The 25,021-nt window shown below is 48.0% G+C and overlaps 1 protein-coding gene across 8 annotated transcripts; it reads right to left on the reverse strand.

Annotated features, from left to right (window-relative positions):
• Positions 1 to 6,039: 6,039 nt before the first annotated feature.
• On the reverse strand, positions 6,040 to 24,789 carry PPP1R10 (protein phosphatase 1 regulatory subunit 10). 8 transcript variants are annotated; one of them, XM_036428936.2, is made up of 20 exons: positions 24,645 to 24,789; positions 23,905 to 24,426; positions 17,792 to 17,909; positions 17,097 to 17,183; positions 16,838 to 16,973; positions 15,619 to 15,670; positions 12,263 to 12,340; positions 11,962 to 12,138; positions 11,452 to 11,608; positions 11,250 to 11,362; positions 9,913 to 10,013; positions 9,334 to 9,478; positions 9,103 to 9,261; positions 8,768 to 9,014; positions 8,607 to 8,670; positions 8,312 to 8,506; positions 8,126 to 8,201; positions 7,839 to 7,952; positions 7,102 to 7,689; positions 6,040 to 6,976 (listed from the first exon to the last, which is right to left on the reverse strand). In XM_036428936.2, the coding sequence occupies exons 3-20, from the start codon at positions 17,896 to 17,898 to the stop codon at positions 6,867 to 6,869; spliced, it is 2,706 nt and encodes a 901-aa protein (XP_036284829.1). In that variant the 5' UTR covers positions 17,899 to 17,909; positions 23,905 to 24,426; positions 24,645 to 24,789; the 3' UTR covers positions 6,040 to 6,866. The 8 variants fall into 8 exon arrangements, with proteins under 8 accessions (XP_036284829.1, XP_045434270.1, XP_036284832.1 ...); XM_045578314.1 differs by lacking the exons at positions 23,905 to 24,426; positions 24,645 to 24,789 and adding an exon at positions 21,945 to 22,098; XM_036428939.2 differs by lacking the exons at positions 23,905 to 24,426; positions 24,645 to 24,789 and having other exon boundaries at positions 11,452 to 11,557; positions 11,962 to 12,135.
• Between the last annotated feature and the right edge of the window lie 232 nt (positions 24,790 to 25,021).

A 25,021-nucleotide genomic window follows, 5' to 3' on the forward strand; every position in this document is an offset into this window, starting at 1 on the left:
AGCCAGGATAGGACTGTTTTAGGAACACACGAGGCATTTTAGGGGTCTTGTCAGTGCTGCCAGGGAACAGGAGAGCCCGTGGCCGGGAAGAGTCAAAGGGGGCAGGAGTGGGGGCTGCGCTGTGGCCAGGGCCGGAGCTCAGCTGCCCCAGGGCAGAGGCTCCTGTCTCAGCAGCGGCAGCTGCAGTCCGTCCGCTGTGCCACTGGGAAGGGGGCGGCTGAGCACCCCCTGGAGGCAAGGGGAGGGACCTGGCGTGGCATGAGGAGGCACCGCAGAGGAAGGGAGGTGGAAGCCGAGGCTGGAGCAGGCGAAGCAGCGAACCAGAGGAGTGGGGAGAAGAGCCTGCCCTCAGGGATGCACCAGGGTGGGTGGCATGGACCTGTAGGATGTTCCCAACCAGTGTCACCTGATGCATAAGTAACAAATGAGAACTAGCTGGAGCCGTGGCTGGTGTGGCTCAGGTGGGTGGGGTCAGCCTGTGCAGCAGGAGGTTGCCAGTTCATGTGCCCCGACTGCGCTTGAAACCTGGTGGGGGAATGCAGGACTCTCTCATAGTTGATGCTTCTTATTTTTCATTTTTGATGCTTTTTATAAATGTTTTTAATTGATTTTACAGGAAGGAAGAGAAAGACATAGTGTTAGAAATATCCTTTAGAGAGAGAAATTCAATATGCTATCTCCTGCATGCTACAACCAAGGTACATGCTCTTGACCAGAATCGAACCCAGGATGCTTCAGTCTGTGGGTTGATGCTCTAGCCACTGAGCCAAACCGGTTAGGGCCATTGTTGATGTTTCTCTCTCTCCCTCTCCCTTCTTCTCTGAAATCAATATATACATATGAAAGCAGGAAAGAACTTGATATAGTCAGAAGACATGGCTTGAGCTTAGAGTGTGAGTTAGGCCAGGACACATGCTCAGAGTCTTAGGAACCTTGCCAGTGAGTGGGAATGTGGTCCTAGAAGCAATGGAAGCCGCTGGTAGTCCTTGGACAGGGTGCCAGTTGATCTGGTTTCATCTGTACAGAACTGCTCTGGCCGCTGTGGGGAACTGTGTGTGTGTGTGTCGGGGGGGCCCAGGTGGGGGAGGAGAGGCCAGAAGCGACACACTGCCTTGGAAGGAGATATTCTTCCTCTAAGAAAATGTAGGCTCGGATATTTTCAGGGGAAGAGAATGGGAAACAGGGCTCGCCTTGTGAGTTTTGGTGTCAGAGAATCAAGAAGAGTTAGGGAGTGCCCTACCCAGTCTGTCTCAGTGGGTATAACATCAACCTGTGGGCCTAAGCGTCCAGTCAATGGCACATATCTCAGTTGAAGGTAGGAGGCAACCATTCCATGTTTCTCTCACACTGATATTTCTCTCACTCTAAATATCAGTGGAAAAATATTCTCGGATAAGGACTAAAAAAAAGGGGTAGACACATCTGATCCTCACAGCCAACTGGCCCGGAGGTCAATTCCTCTCAGTGATACCAACAACAATCAAGACTTAACTACAACAAGACTGTACACAGTCCACAAAGGGGGCACCAAGAGTGTCCACCTCAGGTAACTGGGAGGCTGACCCACTGAACCATATAGGACACCTTAGGACACAAAGCCAACTCGGAAGCTGCAAAAATGCCGAGATAAGGAAACAGATCACAAACGGAAGAACTGGAGGACAAAAAGCGACTGGATATAGAGTTCAAAACCACGCTTATAAGGTTTTTCAAGAATTTCCCAGAAAAGGCCGATAAATGAGACCTATGAAGATATGATAAGGGGTCAACTAGAAATAAAGAATACATTGTCTGAAATAAAATATACTATACAGAGTCCTAAAAACAGAATGGAAGATTGCAAGAATCAGGTCAAAGATTTGGAACATAAAGAGCCAGAAGACACTCCTCCGCAGAAGCAAGAAGACAAGAGAATCCAGAAAGTTGAAGATAATGTAAGAAACCTCTGGGACAACTTCAAACAAACCAACATCAGAATTATGGGGTTCCAGAAGAAGAGAGAGCAAGATACCGAAAACATACTGGAAGAAATAGTGACAGAAAACTTCCCCCACCTGGTGAAAGAATTAGACTTACAAGTCCAGAAAGCGCACAGAACTCCAAACAAAAGGAATCCAAAGAGGACCACACCAAGACACATCATAATTAAAATTCCAAGAGCAAAGGACAAAGAATATTAAAAGCAGCAAGAGCAAAGCAGGTAGTTTCCTATAAAGGAGCACCCATACGACTGTCAACTGATTTCTCACCAGAAATCATGCAGGCCAGATGGGAATAGCAAATATTCAAGGTGATGAATAGCAAAAATCTACAGCCAAAAATAATCTACCCAGCAAAGCTATCACTCAGAATCGAAGGCCAGATAAAGAGCTTCACAAATAAAAAGCTAAAGGAATTCATCACTGCCAAACCAGAATTATATGAATTGCTGAAGGGGTTCTCTAGGAAGAGGAAGAAAATAAAGATAAAAATTATGAACAACAAATACGTAACTATCAACAAGTGAATCTAAAAACCAGGGGAATTTTAAAAATGTGATGAACAATATTAACTATTGAATATAATAGAATCAGAGGTATGGAAGGGGAGTGAACTGATGATTCTTGGGGAAAGGGGGAGATGGGGGTGTGGGAAGAGACTGAACATAAACTTTGCACCTATGGATGAGGACAATGGGGGGTGGGGAAAGGGCAGAGGGTGGGGTGGGAACCTGGTGGAGGGGAGCAATGGAGGGGGAAAAAACGAACATTTGTAATAATATGAACAATAAAGATTTATAAAAATAAAAGCAGCATGTATACAACATGCATATAAGTACAACCAATGGACATAAAACTCTGGGGAGGGAGGGGATATGTGGGAGGGAGGGAGGAGGGCAAAAAAAATCATTAAAATATGTAAAAAAAATTAAAAATAAATAAAACAATAAAAAAAAATAAAAGCAGCAAGAGAAAAACAGTTACCTACAAGGGAGCACTCTTACGATTGTCAGCTGATGTCTCAACAAAAACTATGCAGGCCAGACGGGAGTGGCAAGAAATGTAATGCTGATAACTCAGAATTGGAGATGGAAGGGTTGAGAGACATCAGAAGTTGAATAGAACTTGAGGGGTGGGAAGCAGAAAGGAACAGAAAAACCTAAAGGGGAGAGAAGTGCCTGCAGGGCTTGATGGGTCCATGGGTTTGGTGAAATGGATGAGACATTCAGCCTCTCCCTGCCCCCATTATTTTTCAGTATTTTTAGAAAGTGTGAAAGGGGCCGAAACCGGTTTGGCTCGGTAGAGCGTCCGTCTGCGGACTGAAAGGTCCCAGGTTCGATTCCAGTCGGGCATGTACGTTGGTGGCCGCCACATCCGCAGTAGCTGGCGTGCAAGAGGCAGCTGGTGGTTGTTTCTCATCGACGTTTCTAGCTCTCTCTCTCCCTACCGCTCTGTAAAAAATCAATAAAATATATTTTTTTTAAAAGTGTGAAAGGGAAGTGGGGGGTGGAGAGATAAACATTGATGTGAAAGAGACACATCCACCGGTTATTTCCCACACACACCCTGACCAGGCCCGGGGATCGAACCTGCAACCCTTAACTGGAAATCAAGTCCACAACCCTGCGTTCGCATGGGCTAACACTGGCCAGGGCAGGAAAAATTTTTGTGGAGAATTTGAAAGGAAAATGACGGACTCATCTTTAAATAACAACGGAAAAACTTGAAGCTCTCTTTAAAGGCCTATTGCAGTATACACAAGGAGGTGAGAGACAGGCACTTGGAGCCAGAAGGAAAGAAAATCAAGTTAAAGTGTGCCCCGTAGATTGACATGCTCTTTGCTTTTTCTCTTGAACGTGTTCACCTTTAGATTAAGTCCTCCTCGCAGGTCCTCCCCTGAGTGCACAGAGCAGCAGTAGGCTGCCTGCCTGAGCGTCACTCCTGAGACTGGGCAAGGGAGGGAAAAGGCCCCGCTGGCCTCGCAGGATGTGAATGAGGCCTGTGACAGTGGCCGATCTTGAAAATAACAGCCAAGAACTTTGTAGGGCAGGGACTTCCTTTTCCAGATGAGCAACACCAGGAGCTCAGGAACACAGAACGTCGGGATCTACCCTAGATCTGGAGTCTAAAGATTTGCTGTCCCCTCCACTTTTATTTTTCATGTCTTTAAAATTTTATTTTAGAGAGGGAGAGAAACATCAGTTCGCTGCCCCCATGCATCCTGGGATTGAACCCACAACCTAGGTATATGCCCTGACTGGGAATCCATGGGATGACACTCAGCTAAGCCAGGGCTCCAATCTCTCTCTCTCTCTCTCTCTCTCTCTCTCATATATATATATATATGTGTGTGTGTGTGTGTGTGTGTGTGTGTGTATTAATTGATTTTTTACAAAGAGGAAGAGAGAGGGATAGAGTTAGAAACATCGATGAGAATCATTGATCAGCTGCCCCTTGCAAACTCCCCCCCCCCCCCCCCCCCACTGGAGATGTGCCCACAAGCAAGGTACATGCCTTTGTCTGGAATTGAACCTGGGACCTTTCAGTCCGCAGGCCGATGCTCTATCCACTGAGCCAAACCGGTTTTGGCTCCAATCTCTTATCAGGCCCTTCAGACATTCTGGTGAACTAACACTAAAAGGTTGAAATCCACTCTCTTCTCTCCCAATGTAATATTCCCCTAATTTCTAGTTCCAATAGCATATTTAGCCCAGCCAGCATGGTAAAGTGGGTTAAGGAGTTCATAGGTTATGGTTCACTTCCCGTTGGTCAGGGCACGGGCCTGGCTGTGGGCTCGTTCCCCAGTAGGGGGAGAATGTAAGCGGCAGCCAATCAAGGACTCTCATCGATGTTTCTCTCTCTGAAATCAATAAAAATATATTTTAAAAAAATGGCAGATTTAAGTAACTTCCTACTCCCAAGTTAATTCTATCCCTCTAAGTTCTGGTCTCCCAAACCTCCTGTGTTCCCAGGAATCTTATTCCATCACCTAGGCCAGTGGTCGGCAAACCGTGGCTCGAGAGCCACATGCGGCTCTTTAGACCCTTGAGTGTGGCTCTTCCACAAAATATTGCACACGGATAGTGAGATTGAAACTTCGTGGCCCATGCGCAGAAGTCGGTTTTCGGCCTGAGTGAGTCTATTATTTTAAAAAAATTATTTATTTTTAAAATATATATATTTTTTATTGCTTTTTTACAGAGAGGGAGAGCTAGAAACGATGAGAAACATCGACCAGCTGCCTCTTGCACACCCCCTACTGGGGATGTGCCCGCAACCAAGGTACATGCCCTTAGACCGGAATCGAACCTGGGACCTTTCAGTCCGCAGGCCAAGGCTCTATCCACTGAGCCACACCGGTTTCAGCTGGGTGAGTCTATTTTGAAGAAGTGGTTCTAATGCCCAGCCACACTCAAGAGGCCAAAGAGCCGTGGTTTGCTGACCTAAGCCTTGATTTCACACCTCCCCTCAATGAGTGAGCTGGGTCTGAGATCTCCCTCCCTCACAGCAGGCCATTTTCTCCAGCTCCGCACTCTTTCCTTTCTCCCCTGTTCTCAAAACACCGCTCATGGATTTCTCCTGCAGCCACTCCTGCTCCTCCTCCCGTCCCCTGCACTCCCTCCGAGCACCCCACCGCTGGCAGCACCAGGCTGTCTGGCTGCGCTGCCTTCTCCAGGATGCTGGTCCTGGGCTCTGCTATGCAGGGCGCGTCACATCAGCACCCTCACTGCATCAGCTGTGACTTGGAGAACTTGCTAGCTCCTCAGGTCTGAAAACAAGACTCCTACAAGCTGGTAATGGCTGGGTTTTTGTTTTGTTTTTAAAAATAAAAATATATTTTGATTTTTTTTACAGAGAGGGAGGGGGATAGTTAGAAACATCATGAAACATCAGCTCCCTCCTGCACACCCCCCACTGGGAATGTGCCTGCAACCAAGGTACATGGTCTTGACTGGAATCGAACCCAGGACCTTTCAGTCCGCAGGCCGACACTCTTATCCACTGAGCCAAACTGGTTTCGGCTGGGTTTTGTTTTTAAGGAGTCCAAACACACCAGGGGTTAAATAAGCTGCTTCTCTCTCCACTGTTTATTATTAATGTACAAAATATACAAAACCAAAAAAAAAATACTCATCCTCAAATCCATCGTGGTTCTAACCCAAGACCTTGCACAAAACCCAATCAATCCACTGTTTTCATAGAAAACAACTGATATGGGACGGTGAAAGAGGGCTGCATAAGGGCCAGAGCTGTCGAATGCGCCCAGGACGCGCCCGATGGGGACTCGGGTGGCCTCGCTCCAAAGTTCCAGGTGGGGGCAGGAAGCGTGCCAACTCCCAGGCGGTGCATGTAGTGTGCCCGTCAGGCTGGCGTGCTGGCTTCATTCAGTTCATGCACAGCTCGTCTCCCCGAAGTGTCTGCTTCCAGCATGAGCTGTGTGCAGGGCAGACCGCCACCGCGTTCCCAAAAGGCTGCTCGTCTGCCCTTGGAGAGAAGGGCTCAGCGTGTGTCCAGCGCAGTGCAGGGAGCCCTCAGTGTAGTGGGGTGTCCAGTATCCCTACCCAGCCCCACCCCGAGGAACGGCGGTCTGGGCTCGGACGGTTGGGAGGGCGGCTGATCCCACACGAGCTCCGTGCCGGGAGCCTGGCACAGGCGGTGCCCTCAGCGTCGGCGGTCACACCGGGAAGGAGCTCGCGTTCCAGGGCAGTCTCCTCCGAAAGCGAAGCCGGCCGAGCCGCCTCGCCCGCCAGGGGAGCTGGACGTGGGGCGCCCGTGATCAGAAGCCCCAGGACAGAGGGTGGGGCGGCGGCGGCGGCTCCTCCTCAGCTGGGGAAGGGACAAACGGGCCTCACAGAAGCCATAACAGGGTGGGGGCAGGCAGGGTCCTCAGGGCAGGGGGGGCCCATTGACCCCCGGGTGGTAGAAGGCACAGCTGTCCTCATAGCGGCAGTTGCCCTTCATCATAAAGTGTCGGCAGACGGGGCGGTTGGACATGTCTGGAAGAGAGGGTGGATGGTTAGGGAGGAGATGCTGGGTCACCCCCCCTCCAGGGCCTTTCAGAGAGCCTGGGGGAGGGCAGGGCGGGGACAGCACAATCAGCAGCGCAGGGGCAGGGACTCACCTCCCCCGTGGCTGTGGCCTCCATCGTGCCCTCGGTGGCCCCCGCCTCCGTGGCCAGGGCCATTGTGGCCCCGGTGCTCATGAGGAGGTGGTCCTCGATGGTCATGGCCGCGGTGACCGGGGACATCATGAGGCCGGTGGCCATGGGGTCCGCCATGTCCAGGACCTTCATGGGGGCGATGTCCACCATTTCCACCCATGCTCCCACCAGGACCTTCATGAGGACGATGGCCAGTGCCACTGCCCATGCCCCCGCCAGGGCCTTCGTGGGGACGGTGTCCTCCACCCATGCCCCCACCGGGGCCCCCTCGTCCGTTTGGGGGTCCTCCAGAGCGACCTCCTCTGGCCCCTCGAAATGGAGGAGGAGGGGGAGGAGGTTCATTGCCCCCTCGACCACCACGGCCTCTGTGGTATGGCCCAGGCCCAGGCCCAGGCCCAGGCCCAGGCCCAGGCCCGCCCCGCATCGGGCCACCCCGCATGGGGTCAGCAGGGCCATCCCAGAAGGGATCACCACCCCGGGGAGGGGGGGGTGGGCCTAGGAGACGTGGACCCACTGGCCCCCCAGGGCCTCCAGGGCCTCCATGGGGACCTGTTAGGAAAAAAAGGGAGACCAAGTTACACTCAAGAGACTGCTCCCTCTCACCCTAAACCACCTCCCCCTCCTGGTCAGTCCCACACTATCACAGACCACAGGTGAGCAGGTAAGCCCATTACTCCAGCACCCCAGGCCCCGCCTACCTGGCATAGGTCCCCCGGGGCCAGGGGGGAAGTGCTGCATTCCCTTGGGGACCCCAGGGCCTCCTTGTGGGAAACCATTGGCCATCGGGCTGGGGCCTAAGAGGCCATGTGGTGCTGTTAATGAAGAAAGAGTCAAACAGTCAGAAGAGTGATATCCTTCTCCCTTAGGCGGGGCCCACGAACCCTTGAAGACCAAGCTGGCAGAGTCCAATCTCCATCCCACCCCCAGGTCTGGCCACTGCCCGGCAATCCCCCTGCATCCCCAGCCCTGGCTGCCATGACCTTACCCAGCATCTGCTTGATCTTGTCTGAGTAGTCTGGTTGCTTCAGCAGCTCCTCTGAGGGGTGACTATTTGGGCTACCCTAGAGAGCAACAGTCCTCATCAGCAGAGAAAGGGTGAGCCCCGAGGAGGGATGCAGGAAGAGGAGGCCTGGGGTAAGGGGAGGGGCAGAACCGAGGACAAGGCTCATACCATGATAGAGGTGAGGATCTCCTGGACATTGATGCCTCCTCCTCCGGGACCCTGGGGGCTCTTCCCAGCACCCATGCTTCCCATGAGATTGGCCAGAACAGGAGGCAACTTGGAGCCACCTGCCCCATCAGGTGAGCCACCGGCCTCCCCAGGCTCCAGGATCTCGACATATGGAGTCTCATCCATAGAACATTCCTGAAAGAACAGAGCAGTGAGGACAACCACAGAATGAAGGAGTCACGCACGAGAGCTGCACTAGCATCCGTCACAGCCCCGCCAGCCACTTCACACTCACCTCGTCCAAGGGGATGAGCTTCGGGGGCACAGGCTCGTAGGGCTCAGGGTCTGGCTCGTGAGGGCTAGCACAGGAGCGGGGGGCACAAAACAAGAACGGTGGTCAAATACTGACCCAGGCCCTCTCCATGATCAACCCGGCCGGCGGCCCATTCTGCTCACCTTTCCTTGTTCAGGAAGAGCTCCTGAAGGATTCCCTTCTCCCGCTCGGCCTGGATGTACCGCTCCTGGCTGTTGCTTCCAGGGGTGACGAGCGGTGAGGGCAGAACCAGGGGCCGAGGGCACACCCACGGCACCTTCTCCTCCATGTTGTCATGGCTCAGACGCCGGGCCGTCTCAAATGCATGTCTGTCTGACAGTATCTCTCGCTTAGCAGCCTCGCCAAAGTCCTTGATCTTATTCACATTTACTGTTGGCAAGAAGAAAGAAAAGTAAGCACCACCAGCGGTTTTAAACGCTCCGTACCCGCCTATCAGATAGAAACCTGGACTTCTAACCTCGTTCAGTTTCATCCAGTTCAAAATAGAAGTATTCTCTCAGCTTGCCCTCCTCAGGCCACGTCACCGTCTTCCTCTTCCTGCCTTTCCGCGTCAGCTGGCCGGCATCGCCAGGACTCTCCACTGGTTTTGTATCCAGAGCGCCTGGCTCCAAAGAGGCTGTACACAGGAGAGGTTTCAGACACAGGCCCTTCCCCTGGGGACCCCCCGCCCGGCCGCCTCTGCGCTGACCTGCATCCAGGAGCTCTGGGACCTCCACAGGGGGCACGGGGGTCCCCGGACGGTCTGTGTCCATCGCCTCAGGAGGTGCAGGCTCTGGGGAAGAAGGTCTGGCGGTGCCTGGCTCTGTGCTTGTTTTCCCTTCAAATGGGCTTGGCTATTGTGAAAGGAGAAGAAGTTAATGAGCTGACAGAAAAACCAAGGTCAAGGCAAGGCAGTTAGTGCAGAGTCCGGGGCAGGATCCCTCAACAGTTTATATAAACGAGGCTCCATGTCAAACACTGGCCACTGTCACAGTCGGCATCGGAGACAAACTCCTCTTGCCCTCCTCAACGCTGAGCTGCTGGGCCCTTCTTCTTCTTCTTCTTTTTTTATTTTTATGTTTTGATTGATTTTAGAGAGAAACATCAATCAGCTTCCTGCACACCCACCCTCACAGGGCCCACACCAAGGGCATGTTCCTGATCAGGAATCGAACCAGCCACCACTGGGTGTATGGGACTATGAACTGAGCCACACTGGCCAGGACTCTGGGCCCTTCCTTTGACTTTACCTTCACACCCCGCCACACCTACCACCCAAGGCCCATACCTTGGCAGCTGTAGGTGACAGCACCTTCTTCTTCTTCTTAATTTTGATGCCTGGGACAGGGGCTGAGTTGAGCGCATCCAGGAAGCCAAGGCCCTCCATAGCTATAAAAGGAAGCACCCTCCTTCATAATCCTATTTTCTTTTTAACATATTTGTTTATTTTTTAAATAGATTTTTAACGGAGAGGAAGAGAGAGGGATAGAGAGCTAGAAACCGATGAGAGAGATATATTGACCAGCTGCCTCTTGTACACCTACTGGGGTTGTGCCTGCAACCAAGGTACATGCCCTTGACCAGACTTGAACCCGGGACCTTTCAGTCCACAGGCCGAACCGGTTTCAGTTATAATCCTTATTTCTATAGAACCAGTCTTGGCAGAAAAATGGCTCAGTGCAGACCCTGCCTCAACCTGGGACACAGTAAGCTCAAGGTGGCCAGGGAGCATATGGACAGTAAATACCTGACATTATTCTCTATTTTAAAAAAATATATATCTTTATTACTCATTTCAGAGAGGAAAGAGAGATGGAAACATCAATGATGAGAGAGAATCACTGATCAACTGCCTCCTGCACGCCCCTCACTGGGAATTGAACCACGACTTCCTGCTTCATAGGTTGATGCTCAACCATTGAGCCACACCAGCTGGGCTGTTATCTTCCTATAGAGGCCCGAGGCGGGTAGGGGTGTCCCTCAGCCCAGCCTGCATCCCCTCAAATCTTGGACCTCTGAGGGATGTCAGACTGCCCATTTAGGCCCAATCCCACCTGGCTCCCAACCACTCTTCTGCCTGCCTGCCTGATTGCCCCTAACAAATCCCCTGCCAGCCTGATCAACGCCTAACTGCTCCCCTGCTAGCCAGATTGCCCCCAACTGCCCTCCCCTGCAGGCCTGGTCTCCCCTTCAACTGCCCTCCCCTGCTGCCATCTTGTGTCCACATGTGGGCAGTCATCTTTGAACACATGGGGAGCAGCCATCTTGTTGTGCCAGTTGATGGTCAATTTGCATATTACCTCTTTCTTATATAGGATTAAAGGCAGGCAAGCCATGGTTTTCGATATGAACTTGAGTTCCGGCACCTGACAAAGCCAGCCATAGGACATGACAGATCACCCTGCAAGCTGGGAGTGTCCCTAACCAGTCAGTGAAGAGTCCACCTCCACCTCATCTCAGGTCACTCCTAAGTAACACTATGAAACAAGCTTCAGAGGTGAAAAAACTAAAGGACACCAAGAAGTCAAAGGAAAATGGAGGAGAACATTAAAGAGAAGGACCCCTCCCCCGCCCCCATACATCCCCTGAAGAGTTTGCTCCCCAATTCAATCCAGCCTGACTCACGCTGTGGTGGGATGATCTTCACTTTGATCTCTTTGGTGGCATTGGGTGTGGTGTTGAGTGGCTTGTACTTCTTCTCTGCATGGGGCGCAGGGTCTGCTGGGGCAGCTGCGGAGCTGTTGGGAGAAGAGCTGTCAAAAACACGGCCCTGCTTTCTCGTGGCCTCAGACCCAGCCCCCTCAGAAGTTCAGCACAGAGTCCCTACCTCTGACGCTTGAGGGGAATAGGCTTAAGGTTGTATTTGTCAGAAACCATCACTGCACTGGCGTTCTTCTTCACAGGCACCAAAGACGGAGTCTCCAGCTCTAATCCTGGGGAAGAGACAGGAGGTGGGGTTGAATTCGCACCCTCCTTCTTGACTTTTTTTGTTGTTAAAGATTTTTAATTGATTTTTAGAGAGAGAGTAAGGGAGAGGAAAAGAGAGAAACATCAATGTGAGAGCAAAACATTGATGTTGTTCCCTCCTGGGGATCCAGCCCACAACCTGGGCATGTGCCCGGACAGGAATGAAGCCAGTGACCTTTTGGTGCACAGGACAATATCCAACCGAGCACGCTGGCCAGGGCGCCTTCCTGACCTTTCCTCTCGGTTATTTGGCCTTGAGTAATCCTGCGCTTCCCCCGCTAGTCTTTTTGCATATCACAGTCCAGCAATTCCACCACAGGCCCTGGGCGCGCACATGCCCACAGCCTCCCCGGCCTGCCAGCAGCCTCACCAGTGGAGCGGAACTTGGCGTGACTGGGTGCTGTGGTTCGCAGAGACTTAGGCTTCTCCTTCTTCTTCTCGGGGGCTTCCTCAGCCCGGGGCTCAGCCTTCACCTCGGTTAAAGGTCGGTCAGGGGGGGTGGCCCGGCCCTTTCCCTCTTCTTTTCGCTTTTTCTTATCTTTCTCTGTGGTGGAAATACAAAGTAGAAAAAGATTTTATTGAGATAAAGAGAAAGACTGCCCGTAGCCTTGAAGCAGGCTGAAGGCACTGGGAGATAAATCAGTACGGGGACAAAGGACCTGGGAGCTCACCAGCAGGCTGGGCACTGCTCTGGGAGCGGATGACAGCCATCCAGTCGCTGACAAGGACGGAGGCCAACTTCCGGAGCTCTGAGGGGACAAAAAGAGGAAAAGCATAAATAACATAAATAACAGAAAATAGAGATGTTTGAACATTTATTACAGAACACATTATAAAAACTGCTTCACTGATTCATATATACAGGGTGGGTTTATAGTTGTGAGTCCATGAAACAGTTTCCTCTTTATTTTTATTTTATTTTTTAAAAATAACATTTTATTGATTGTTTACAGAGAGGAAGGGAGAAGGATAGAGAGTTAGAAACATCGATGAGCCGGGACCGGTTTAGCTCAATGGATAGAGCGTCGGCTTGGGGACTGAAGGGACCCGGGTTCGATTCTGGTCGGGGGCATATGCCTTGGTTGCGGGCATGTCCCCAGTAGGGGGTGTGCAAGAGGCAACTGATCGATGATTCTCTCTCATCGATGTTTCTGACTCTCTATCTCTCTCCCTTCCTCTCTGTACAAAATCAATAAAATATATTAAAAAAAAAAAGAAAAAAAGAAACATCGATGAGAAAGAATCATCGATCAGCTGCCTCTGCACAGCCTCCACTGGGGATGTGCCCGCAACCAAGGTACATGCCCTTGATCGGAATTGAAACTGGGACCTTTCAGTCTGCAGGCCGATGCTCTATCCACTGAGCCAAACCGGTTTCAGCACATCGTTACTTTTAAAAATATATTTTTATTGATTACAGAGAGGAAGGGAGACAAGGGAAATACTGATGTGAGATTATAACATCGACTCATACCACATAAAAGCATAGAGATTAGTCACAAAATTAGAAAGGCAGAATGAACCAAATATCTATGCTCTCCCCTTTCTGTTAAAAGAGAAACTAGCCCTAGCAGTTTGGCACAGTGGATAAAGAGTTGGCCTTGTACTGAAGGGTTGCAGGTTCGATTCCAGTCAAGGGCACATACCTCAGTTGCAGGCTCAATCCCCAGCCCTGGTCAGAGAGTTTGTAGGAGGCAACCAATTGATGTCTCTCTCTCACATCGATATTTCTCTGTCCTCCCTCCCTTCTACTTTCTAAAAAAAGTTCAATGGAAAAAATATCCTCAAGTGAAGATTAAAAAAATACCAGAAACTAAAATCATGAGAAAGATAGCAGAGTTCAAGATCTGAAGGACTACTAGCTTCTAAAATGAACAGCATTATTCTGTGTTGTCCTAAAGGCAAACGATACAAAGAAAGCTAACTTAGATTCATTTTACAAAAGACTTTCTAGGCAATCTTTTTAGAAAATCAATTAAGTATGTCAAGGATAAAAAAAGAGCTGAAAAACAGACCAATTTAGAGTTGTGGTTTATTTAAAGAAAAAAGAGGTCAGAGAATTTAAAAAAATAAAATTCGTTTGTTGCTCTTTCTTTTTGTAGTCAGCAAATAACATCTCTTATCTATGGCATCTCTCTTCCTGACATTTCCACTTTCAGACTCATATAATGAGCTTGTCATATTAAAATTAAAACTTAACTTTTCAAAATAGTCACAAACTGGAAATTTCTGTACCTAAGGAAAGATGAATCCCAATGTATCTATCCCCAATGTCATAAAACCTTTCAGAGCAATTGATAGTATGGTCCAGTGAGATTCCAAAGAAAGTATAATAATTAAATCTATATTCAAAGAAGGCAGAAAAATTGAGCCAGCCAGAAAACAGGAACAACATATCTGATAAAGAAGGAACAACAGATGTGCAATGACTTAAGGGCTTTCTGGGATATATATTATACTATAAATTACTATTACTACAGATTAGAGGCCTGGTGCGTGACATTCATGCACTCGAGGGGGAGTGAGGGGGCGGACTCAGCCTGGCCTGCACCCTCTCGCTGTCCGGGATCCCTAGGGGATGTCTGATTGCCGGCTTAGGTCCTGGACCAGCAGTTGGACATCCTTAGCACTACCATGGAGGCGGGAGAGGCTCCCACCCAGCTCAGGGCTTCTGGCTGAGCACTGGCCATCAGGGGGCCACTCCTGCATTGAGCGTCTGCTCCCAGGTGGCCAGCGTGCATCACATCAACTGGTTGTTCTGCCGTTCGGTCAATTTGCATATTAGCCTTTTATTATATAGGATACTCTGAGATGTCACAAAGATACTGAAGTGCTTTGTATCTAAAAGGACCTAAAAACTGGGAATTGAAAGGTAGAGGCCCTGGCCAGCCTGGGTCAGTTGGTTGAGCATAGAAAAGTCACCAGCTCGATTACGGGTCAGAGCACATGCCTGTGCTATGGGCTAGATCCCCAGTAGGGGGTGTGCAATAGGCAACTGATCAATGTTTATCACTCTCTCCTTTCTTCTCTCTCTCTAGTTAATAAAAACTTATTTTTAAAAGAAGAGAGCCCAGCCGGCATGGCTCCATGGTTGACCATTGACCTATGAACCAGGAAGTCATGGTTCAATTTCGGTCAGGGCAATATCTACCCAGCCCCGGCCCTACCCCCAGCCTTCAACACACTATTGTCTGTATCCCTGACCTGCCCTAACTGTTCATATCCTCCTATATAATAAAAGGCTAATGCACAATTTGCCCCCTCAACCGAGAGTTTGACCAGAGAGCACAATCAGCCAACTGTCCTGCAGTCCCACTCCCTGGCCAGCCCTGGCCCCGCCCCTGATTACCCCCAAGGCTGAACTATCTGGCCTGGGTGCACCAAGAATTCTTAAGAATCAGCTTCTAGCCGAAACCGGTTTGGCTCAGTGGATAGAGCGTTGGTCTGTGGACTGAAAGGTCCCGGATTCGATTCTGGTCAAGGGCATGTACATTGGTTGCGGGCACATCCCCGGTAGGGGGTGTGCAGGAGGCAGCTGGTCGATGTTTCTCTCTCATTGACGTTTCTAGCTCTCTATCCCTCTCCCTTCCTCTGTGGAAAATCAATAAAATATATTTAAAAAAAGAAAAGAAAAAAGAATCAGCTTCCAGCCCTGGCTCAATTGGTTAGAGCATCATCCTGGTACACCAAGGTTGCTGGTTCTATCCCTAGTCAGGACACAATGAATGCATAAATAAGTGAAACAGCACAATATCTTTCTGTCTTTAAAATAAATAAATAAATAAATAAATAAATAAATAAATAGAAAGAATCAGCTCTGGTTAAAGCATGGTACCTTATCTTATCCTCAATAATAGAGAAATGAACAAATCCCATTCGAAATTGAGATCAGGAGACAGGGGACAGGTTAGAGGAACTGAATTTTCAAAAGACAGAGGAAAGCAACGGGAAGTACGAAGAGTAAGGAAGGAAGGGTGTTAAGTATAAGTAGTGGAGGAAGGCCCAGAGAGGAAGAACTGGCTCCTACCTTCATCCTCACTTGACTTGCTCAGTTGCTTCACCAGTTTGGCTGTGTTGTTCTGTGGGAGACGGGGAACAGCAGAAAGATAAATGCCAGGACAGAAAGGCCACTCAGCTCACAAGCCCCCAAACTCACTCCCCATCTCCTTACAGCCCCTTAACAGTGACTATGTGGAGACAGTCTAATGTAAAATCCTTTGTGGAAAAGAAAAAAAAATCTTGTGGGGCCCTAGCTGGTTTGGCTCAGGAGACAGAGCAGTCAGCCTGCGGAACAAAAGGGTCCCAGGTATATTCCGGTCAAGGGCATGTATCTTGGTTGCAGGCTCTACCCTGGCCCGGGCCTAGGTCAGGTGCATGCAGAAGGCAACCAATCCATGTGTTTCTCTCACACTGATATTTCTCTGTATTCCATTGTCTCTAAAAATCAATAGAAAAATATCCTTGGGCGAGGATTAACAAAAAAACACACAAAACCCCCAAACCACAAAAACTTTGTGGACAAGTTTATTTTAAAAAAAATATATTTTATTGATTGTTTTACAGAGAGGAAGAGAAAGGGATAGACAGTTAAAAACATCGATGAGAGAGAATCATCGATCAACTGCCTCTTGCACACCCCCTACTGGGGATATGCCCGCAACCAAGGTATAATACATGCCCTTGACCGGAATCGAACCTGGGACCTTTCAGTCCGCAGGCCAACGCTCTATCCACTGAGCCAAACCGGTCTCGGCTGTGGGCATAGTTTAATCCTTAAAATAATCCAATTAGGTAGATACAATTATTCCCATTTTATAGATGAAAAAGACTGAGGCTCAGAAATATGCAGTGCCCTACCAAAACCGATTTGGCTCAGTGGACAGTGTCGGTTTGCAGACTAAAAAGTCCCAGGCTCGATTCTGGTCAGGGGCATGTACATTGTTTGAAGCACATCCCCAGTAGGTCAATGTTTCTCTCTCATCGACGTTTCTAGCTCTCTATCCCTCTCTGTGGAAAATCAATGAAAAAAATTTTTTTTTAAATTAAGAAAAAAAAAAAAGGAAATATGAAGTGTCCCAAGGACACCTATTGAAGGAGATAAATTTGAACCAAGTCTACCAATTCCTATTTTTCCTACCATTTCCCCTCACAGGCCCAAGGATCACAGTCTCCTCAGAGTCAGTGTAAGTTTCTCAGGTCAGGCTCAACCAAAGAAGCGGCACTGAGGTAGGAAAGACGGAAGGTACCTGCTTGAGATGGTCCACGGTGAGTGGCAGGTGCTGTAAGGTCAACAGAATTTGCTGCAACAGGGGAATGTTGTTGGTTGTCTTTGAATATGTCAGCCAATTGTTAAGGAGCTTGTAGCCACCAACATCAATAAACCTGCAGGCAGGTGGGAGGAGAAGCTGATGCCCTTCCTGGACTTCGGAAGGACCACATCCCACACTCCTTGTTCCCCACCAACAACCCAGGACCCCCATTGCAGTCACCCAGATCCCCACTTACTTGACCAATACTTCTGATGACTGGGTCTGCAGGAGAATGTTCAAGTAAGTGCACCGACTCACCATCTTCCGTGCCTCCTTCATCAGGCTGTAGGAGAGGGACAGGTTAGGAATCGAGCAGCCACAGAGCGCCTCTTCTTCCCTCAGCAGAGCCTCTAGCCCAAGAGCACCTGCACAGCCCTGGTCACTTGGGACTTTGCTAGGGGGAAGGTCACATGGCCTCTAGGTGGATGGGATGGATCCACAGTGAAATGAAGATCCACGGGAGGATGGAAGAGAACTTGATCTTGGCGGGTGGGGGCGCGGAGATGACCATTGCTGCTCCCCTAACACACAGGCTACATCAGATTCTGCTCACAGGTAAAGCGTCCCAACCGCCAACACCCAGCCTTTACTCCAGGATGGGCTTAGCCATTTGCCCCCCCTGGGAAACTTAGGATCCCTGAAGGAAATGACAGTTTGGGGATGTGAAACATGACCAACCCAAAACAGCACCACGACTCCCTTGTGACTGTGGATATCCAAATATCTAACTCCATTATAGTCAGGAACCAAGGGATCACCTTTCCCTAGCACTTATTCTAAAATTACTGGGTTTCAATCCCACTTTCCCTTTCCTCTCCAGAACACCTAGCCTGTCTGCCCTATTATAACACACAATATCCTCCACCCGCAGCACATGGAAATAGGACTCACCTGAAGATCTTGGAAATCCCGTCCGCACTCTTGACTTCCCCATCTCGGTTAAGGAAGCTGTCCAGGCCCTTGAGAAGCTCTTTGGGGTCTATGGGACCTGAACCCATGGTCCAAGTTCCTAAGATGAGAGGACAAAACAAACCAACAGAATAAGCAGGGGGCAAGGACACTGCCAGTGTACCCTCTAAAAATCCCATTTATACATTTGACAAAACAAATTATTCAATTTATGTTCAACTACACTCATTCTTTTCAAGAAAAGAAAACTCAAGAGAGACCATTGGCAGCACTGAGCACACAGCCTGGCAAGTTAAGCATGGCTACATGACTAAAGGGAAGACAATTTAGCGGCAGGAGTGGGCAGCACAGCCCTCTCGCCTCCAGGTACAGCCTTCCTAGGACAGCTGAACTCCATTAGATAGCACAGAGCTAACGTTCACACTCCTCTAACAAAATGCTGAATTCTCAGAGGTATTTTTTACTTATTAAGTCCTGGCTCTCTTTCTTTGCTGGTAAATCTGGTTTGAAAACAAACAAAACTGTGACTTGGTAATAACTGGGCCAATCTTGGGTGTTGGGCTAAATGTCTGCTAAGAGTAGCTGATTCTTTATCTTAGTCCAAAAGTGGCAGAATATGTGCTGCTTGCACCAGTCAGCAATCTTAGGTAAAATGATAGGTGACAGAGAACAAAACTTGAAAACAGGATCTTCCCCCAGGGGACATGTGGGGAGCTCCCAGAAATGGAGACAAATGGATGCAAAAGAAATCAAGCAGGTCCTCCTAAGTCTTAAGTAGAATGTCACTTGTTAACAAACACTGCACAGGTTTTTATTGGTTCAGAGAGCAAGGTTTGTGGTTTCAATGGCGAAGATGCAAATCTGACCCCCTATTTCTAACCACCTTAAAATCTTATCATTATTCAAGATCTCTAAGAAAGGCCTGAAATTAGAAACCATGGAGCCAAAAAGAATAAAGGTAGAAGCTGGGAAACGCCATTACATTTTAAGTAGCTAGTTTAGACCAGTTTAGAAGAGGAATTAAACTGCTGATGTGGGACAGAGAATTGTGAAGCAATTTCTAGGCTAAAAACCAAGTTCCAGAGAGGAAGTTGAGAATCAATATGGTTCTGATTGGTATTTTTATCCACAAAGCCTCGAAACACCTCTAAGAACAGAAAAAAGGAAAGCCATCTCAGTAATAATTGCATCTGGGAAATGAACACGGGGGCAGGAAGATGGCAAGGAGAAACCCACCTCATGCAGTGCTTCTAGAACAGTTAACAGGCAAGGTCCCTGCAGAAGTGTGGGGAAATCAAGGTTTACAAAGCTAACTATATTTTGTGCAGAAAGAGAAATTTTCTTATAATGTAATTCGCAGACTTATTAGTTGGCAGACAAAAAAACAAACACAACAATCTTAACCTTTAAGTCCTTCCAACAAAAAGGCCACTAAATTTTGAAATGCATAGGCCCTAACAACCTAGGTAAGAAAAGGCAGAAGCAGGGAGGAGACTGGTTCTTGAGGTCACAAACTGTGAGCTGCAGAGGAGGGAGGTAAATGCTGTGGGAGCAAATTTGGGCTAATTGTGCTGTGACTGCCACCTGCCTCCACAGGCCAGTGGTACCTGAAGTCAGAGGAAAACATCACTGAAGTAGCTAACCAGGCCAAACCGCTGAGCCATGTGATTCTTAGAGACAAACAGGGATAGAGGGATTTTTCCACGTAGTAACATACGTAAGATACTTGCCCTATAAAGATATATAGATACAATAAAGGGAAATATAAAACAGATTTCCCATCTATTGGAGACTGAAAAGACAATGAACAAACCTAAATAACATATTATCAACAACCAAGATAAATACAATTTTGACAAAAAACATTCAATTAAACTAACATCACTTCAAACCAGTCCTTCCTGAATACAGCTGATCCCACTTATTTGAGTCAAACCCAGAGGTGAATATTATCTCACCATGATCCAATTCATTCATAATAGAACTCCCTTGCCCTAGCTGGTCTGGCTCAGTGGATAGAGCGTGGGCCTGTGAAGTGAAAGGTCCCAGGTTCAATTCCGGTCAAGGGCACATGCCTTGGTTGTGGGCTCAATCCCCAGTGGGCATTTGCAGGAGGCAGCCCATCAATGATTCTCTCTCATCATAGATGTCTCTCTCTTTCCCTTCTCTGAAATCAACAAAAATATATTTTAAAAAAAATAGAACTCCCTTTTACATATTCAATTATCAGTTAAGCCAATTGACCTGTTACTCTACTTCCTTCAGGAACTATAAACAAATTATCCTGAGCTAAAATGATCTTTCACATGAGAGAGCTGGAGACAAAAGAGATCAATTAGTACAGCGCTAAATTCTACCTATGCCTTCTGTTGGAATGGGATCCAGTAATTTTCCCATTCCCATTCATAAAAAGCAAGAATAGTCAAGAGAAGCTAGGAGGCAAAGAGGAGGAAATGTTAAAATATTCACTTTTCCATTATTATCCTCTTTTGTATTTGGAAATACAATAAATTAAATCTTGTATCACAAGCACCCATGTTATGATTAAAAGGTGAGTTTTCTCATTAACTTTCCTACAGGAAGATCAGCTTTCACTCGCTTAATATTTAGGATCCTAAGTGTCTGGCAACCCAATTTCCCTCTTTTGAAGTCAGTAAAATTTGAGATAAGTCCAAGGTATTCAAGTGGAAAGGAATAAAGAGCCTACATTCTTGGCACAGGCCTCCAGCAGAAAAGGCAATTAGCTGATCAGGGGAGAAGCGGTGACCAAGTGCCATACATTACCTAGTCACATGGAGACTGCACTGGAAGCTTGATTTCTGGAACCAGAAATAATCCAGCACCGGGTCTACTTTAATTTCCTTGAAGGCAGTACAAAAAAGTGGTGGGGGCACTAGCCAATCTCCACCAGGTCCTCTGTGGGGCTTTCCTCATGGAGGAACTGCAGGCTGAGACCGCCACACTGATACAGGCACTGGCGAGATTTCTAGTGTCTTACCAGAGATACAGTTTGAAAGTAGGGACACCAACTCCTGCCTCCAAAATGAAATATACTTGCGGGTTATTTTATTACATAGGGTGGAAAGTATTTAACTTGGCTGAAGTTATGCCATTCCTATCACCAAAACAGAACTTGATTGGCTCAGGACAAAAATTCTATACAACTCCTTTTAAAAATAATGACAATACTCTTTCTAGCAAAGAAAGGCCTTTACCTTAACTTAAAGGCTTGAGCATTTCTGGAAATGAAAATAATTTGTACTTAATCCTTTACATTCCCTTTCCTTTCTTCGGTGTTTGAGGCCTTGCAGCATGACTCAACAGTGGCATGAATTAGGTCTGGCGATTCCGATGTTGTTTCTTTCTTCTAAGTAGTAAGCCTCAGTCCCTCCCTCATTTTGAAAACCTGGCACATGAGCTCACCAGAAGCTTATTCATAAAAGCACCACCCCTACCCCATCCCCATCCCCACAGGAAAGGATTCCAGAATAGAACTCTGGCCACAATCTACAAGGATCAGGTGCTCTGGAAAAATTTGGCTCTAGAGGACTTTGCTTCCCATCTCCCGTGTTAGTAAGATTTTATTAATCTCCTGCTCACTAGAGATCAGGAGCCCCAGAGGGCAAATGTTCAGCTCCCAAGGAAAGTATGCTGCAGAGGCATAAGGCAAACTGCTTAAAAGATTAAAAACTTAAAAAAAAAAAACCAAAAAAAACTTGTGGTCAAGACATGTCCCTCCCATCCAATCCATAATAATTTGAGAATTCACACTAGTAGAAAATTAGCCCTGAGGTTTCACCCAAGTCACCATGGCAGTTGTACAAAATGACTTTCCAGTTCTGCCTAGAACCATGATTCAATGTAGGACTTTAAAAAAGTACAAGTATATGGAGAGACTGATAAAGATTTGACTTTGAAAAAGTAGAAGGGACAGGACATCAATTACCAACCTCAGAGAGGGCCTGGTCTTTCAATATGCACCAACTGCTATAGCACTGCATGAGTTGAAAATGAAGACAGTATCCTCCCATTGTTAAGGAATTTTACAAAGTAGGGAAAGAAACTCAAAAAAGGTGGCTCTTGGGATAAAAGAAACGAGGCTGTGAAAATGTAATACCAGAAAGGTTTTGCTTACCAGAAACCGAGGCTTGAATCCCCCTGCCTTGAGTTTACAACTGCCGCCTCCTTTCCTAAGATTCACTTCTCATCCCAGTACCATGTACAGGAGCTAAGCAACAGGGAACCTGATACAGCACTGAACAGTTTAGCCCCAAACGGAGTGGGAAGAGAAGAAATTCCTAAAATACCCTTCTCCCCCCATTCTCATTATACAAAGCAACATAACACAGGAGGCCCAAGGACAGGTTCCTGAGCAGAAATGACATTTGTCTCGTTACTTTCACAAGCCCTTGTCTGCCTCCAGTATGCAACCCCCCCCCCCCCCCCCGAAGTTCACACTCCCTCAAAGGCTCTGTCTTATAATTTTCCCACCCCTGGCAACTTAGGTGAGGAATACTTCCAAGCAGTAGTGATGAGTAAAAGGTGAAAAGGATCAGGCTGTCATTGTTAAAAAACTAGAGCTGCCCAAGGAAATGAACAGCTTGAAGACGTAATTTGTTTTTCCTTTTCAAATAACGGCTTTAAAATATTCTAAAGATCTTTTCTTGGCTACCTGCACTGGGAGGCCAGAAGGCATGAGCTCAGGGGTGGGGTTTCCAGAGGGAGGAGAGGAAGCAAGATTACATCACCTTTCAAGGAAGCTCCTCCCCCAGACCAAGTTTCTAGGGCGGCCCTAGGCTCTGGATTGCAAACCGGGAGAAAAACAAAGAGGGAGGGACGCCATCTTGTAATGGAGAAAATTTAAAAGGCCACTCCTGCTCTGCCGGTAGTTACATTAAAAAACGCTTTCTGGGGAGGGGTGGGGGGTGAAAAAAAAATAAATCTATCCCAGTCCCCCATCCTGAAGTCTTGGACCTATTTTGAGTAAGAGCGTTGTGAAAGTAAAAGCAATTAAAATATTAACAATTTATGCGGGGAAGAATTGAATTTGCAATTGAGGTTTAACCTACCATCGACCACCCCCATCCTCCAAACAAAAGGAAGCGGAGGGACTTGGACCCCCCCAACCCCCTTAATAGGGTTGAGGTAGGACCAAAATGGGAGACAACCTGCAACACTGCTTGGAAGACAAAAGGACAAGGAAAGTCGCCATATTGAAGCAGGGAAGGAAAAAAAATCCTTTAACGACACAAATCTAGAAAGCTAGCATTTAAGCGCACTAAATGGCTTTAAAAATTAATACTCCTGAATTCCACATTTCCCAACCTTTCCACCCTCTATACCCACCAATAGTATCAAGTTAAAATGTTAATCTTTTGCTTTTAAATAACTTATGCAATCTCCAACAATTACAAGACATTTACTTTTAACTATCTTGTATGTACTGGCACTAAGATTATATTTTGTCCTGAATTAAGTGTCTTGCAATCTTTATTTCTAGATTGCCACCTATTTTAACCACAAATACACCCCAAGCATATTACATTAAATTGAGAGGATTTAGCAATCTTAAGTCATAGCCAGCTAGTATTTCTGTGCCCATCTCCTTACCCTGCAATCTTTATGTACAGATTGCTTATTAATCTGGCAAATTGAAAGGCGCCCTGCTCGTCTCACACACAAAGAAGTGGGCCTCCGGAGCCACAAGACCCACCATCTTTTGTATGTGAGCTCATTAACCCTTTTGAAGACTGCTGCTCAAGCGAGGAAGGTAACCGTCCTCCTTATAAAAAGCAAACTTAGCGCTTTGGCAGTCTGGCAATTGGCTGGATTACCAAGGGTTAACCATCAAATCCTCCCTTGCTGGCCTCCCTTCGCGCTCCTGGCCTGCGGCGGGGCAGGGCAGAGGCAGGTGGCGGAGAGAACTACTCAGAACCAAAGGCCCTTTCATTGGAGATGAAGGGACCGGCTCGGTCCTTCCTCCAGTTCGCTACTTTGTTCTATGGTCTCATTTCTTCCTCTCATTATTTTTGGTTTCACCAAGGGAAACGTTGATTTCTCGTTGCAAGGCTCGTTTTTCAAAAGTCGACACTTACTATCCAATTTTTTTGCGACGTCAGCACCTCGGGCTCAGGGGGGAAGGGGGTTAAAATTTTGGAGAAAAAAAATAAAACCACCAACCAGAACCCAAAACTCTATTTGGGGGGGCTCATTGGATCAAAAAGTCTCTTAAAAAAAACAAGGGCCAACTCAGCAGTCATCCCCCCCCCACCCAACTCCATTTAGGGAGGGGGGGTCGTAAAAAAAAGTTCTGAGTTGATTAAAAAAATAGATAAGCGCTGGACAAGTGGACTTGGGTGGGTTTGGAAGGGAGGGTGGTTGATTATTTTTGAAGTTATGTGGTGACGGTCCTTCGGCCACAGATTTCAAGTCCCAGGCAGCGTGGGCTGGCGGGGCGGGCAAAGATGGTGGGAAAGGGCAGAAGACACAAGTGGTTGGGCTGGTGGCTGCTGTTTCCCTTTCCCCCCGCTCAGGATCCTTTCAAGGGCTTAGATGTTGATGCGGCTCGTTTCTGTTTTCCTGGTGGCCGGCCTGTCTTTCTCCGAGAAAATTCAAACCTGGGATAGAAAGAACACAAGGGGAGGAAGATGTCATCAGTTCGGGCTGCTTTTTAAACACACCCCAGGCGACCGCTTTTGCCGTCTCAAACACCTCCACGTCCAGTCCGGAAGCTTATAGAAGCCGTGACTCTCAAATAAATCCATGCCAAGTCCGCTTCCCAGGCCAACGCTCTAGTAAAATCTTAACCCCCAACCGACAAAACATAAGAACTTACCTCTAAACGAACCCCAGAATGGCGGCTGTCCGCGCGGGCGGAGCCTTTTATACTCGGACACCACCCAATGCGCCCAAATGTGTTAGTGCGTTTCCCTTGTCGCGAGACATTGTGCGCGAGGCGTAAATTCATTGGTTGACCCGAAAGACAACGCGCTAGCTGATTGGCTATCCTTCCTTCACCTTCGCTCATCCACTACCCGCTTCCGGTCGCTCTGGGCACATTTTCCGCCTCCTTGCTGAGGAGGCGGGACGCGCGTGCGCATGACCGGAGAGACTAGCACCTCCCATTCCTTCGCCTTCATCACTTCCGCCCCCGAAAACATTTCTCATCCTGGATTGGCCGAACGGGGCCGGCGCATGCGTACTGTGGGAACC

The sequence above is a fragment of the Pipistrellus kuhlii genome, unplaced genomic scaffold (assembly GCF_014108245.1).
Source record: "Pipistrellus kuhlii isolate mPipKuh1 unplaced genomic scaffold, mPipKuh1.p scaffold_m20_p_96, whole genome shotgun sequence".
NCBI classification, from domain to species: Eukaryota; Metazoa; Chordata; class Mammalia; order Chiroptera; family Vespertilionidae; genus Pipistrellus; species Pipistrellus kuhlii.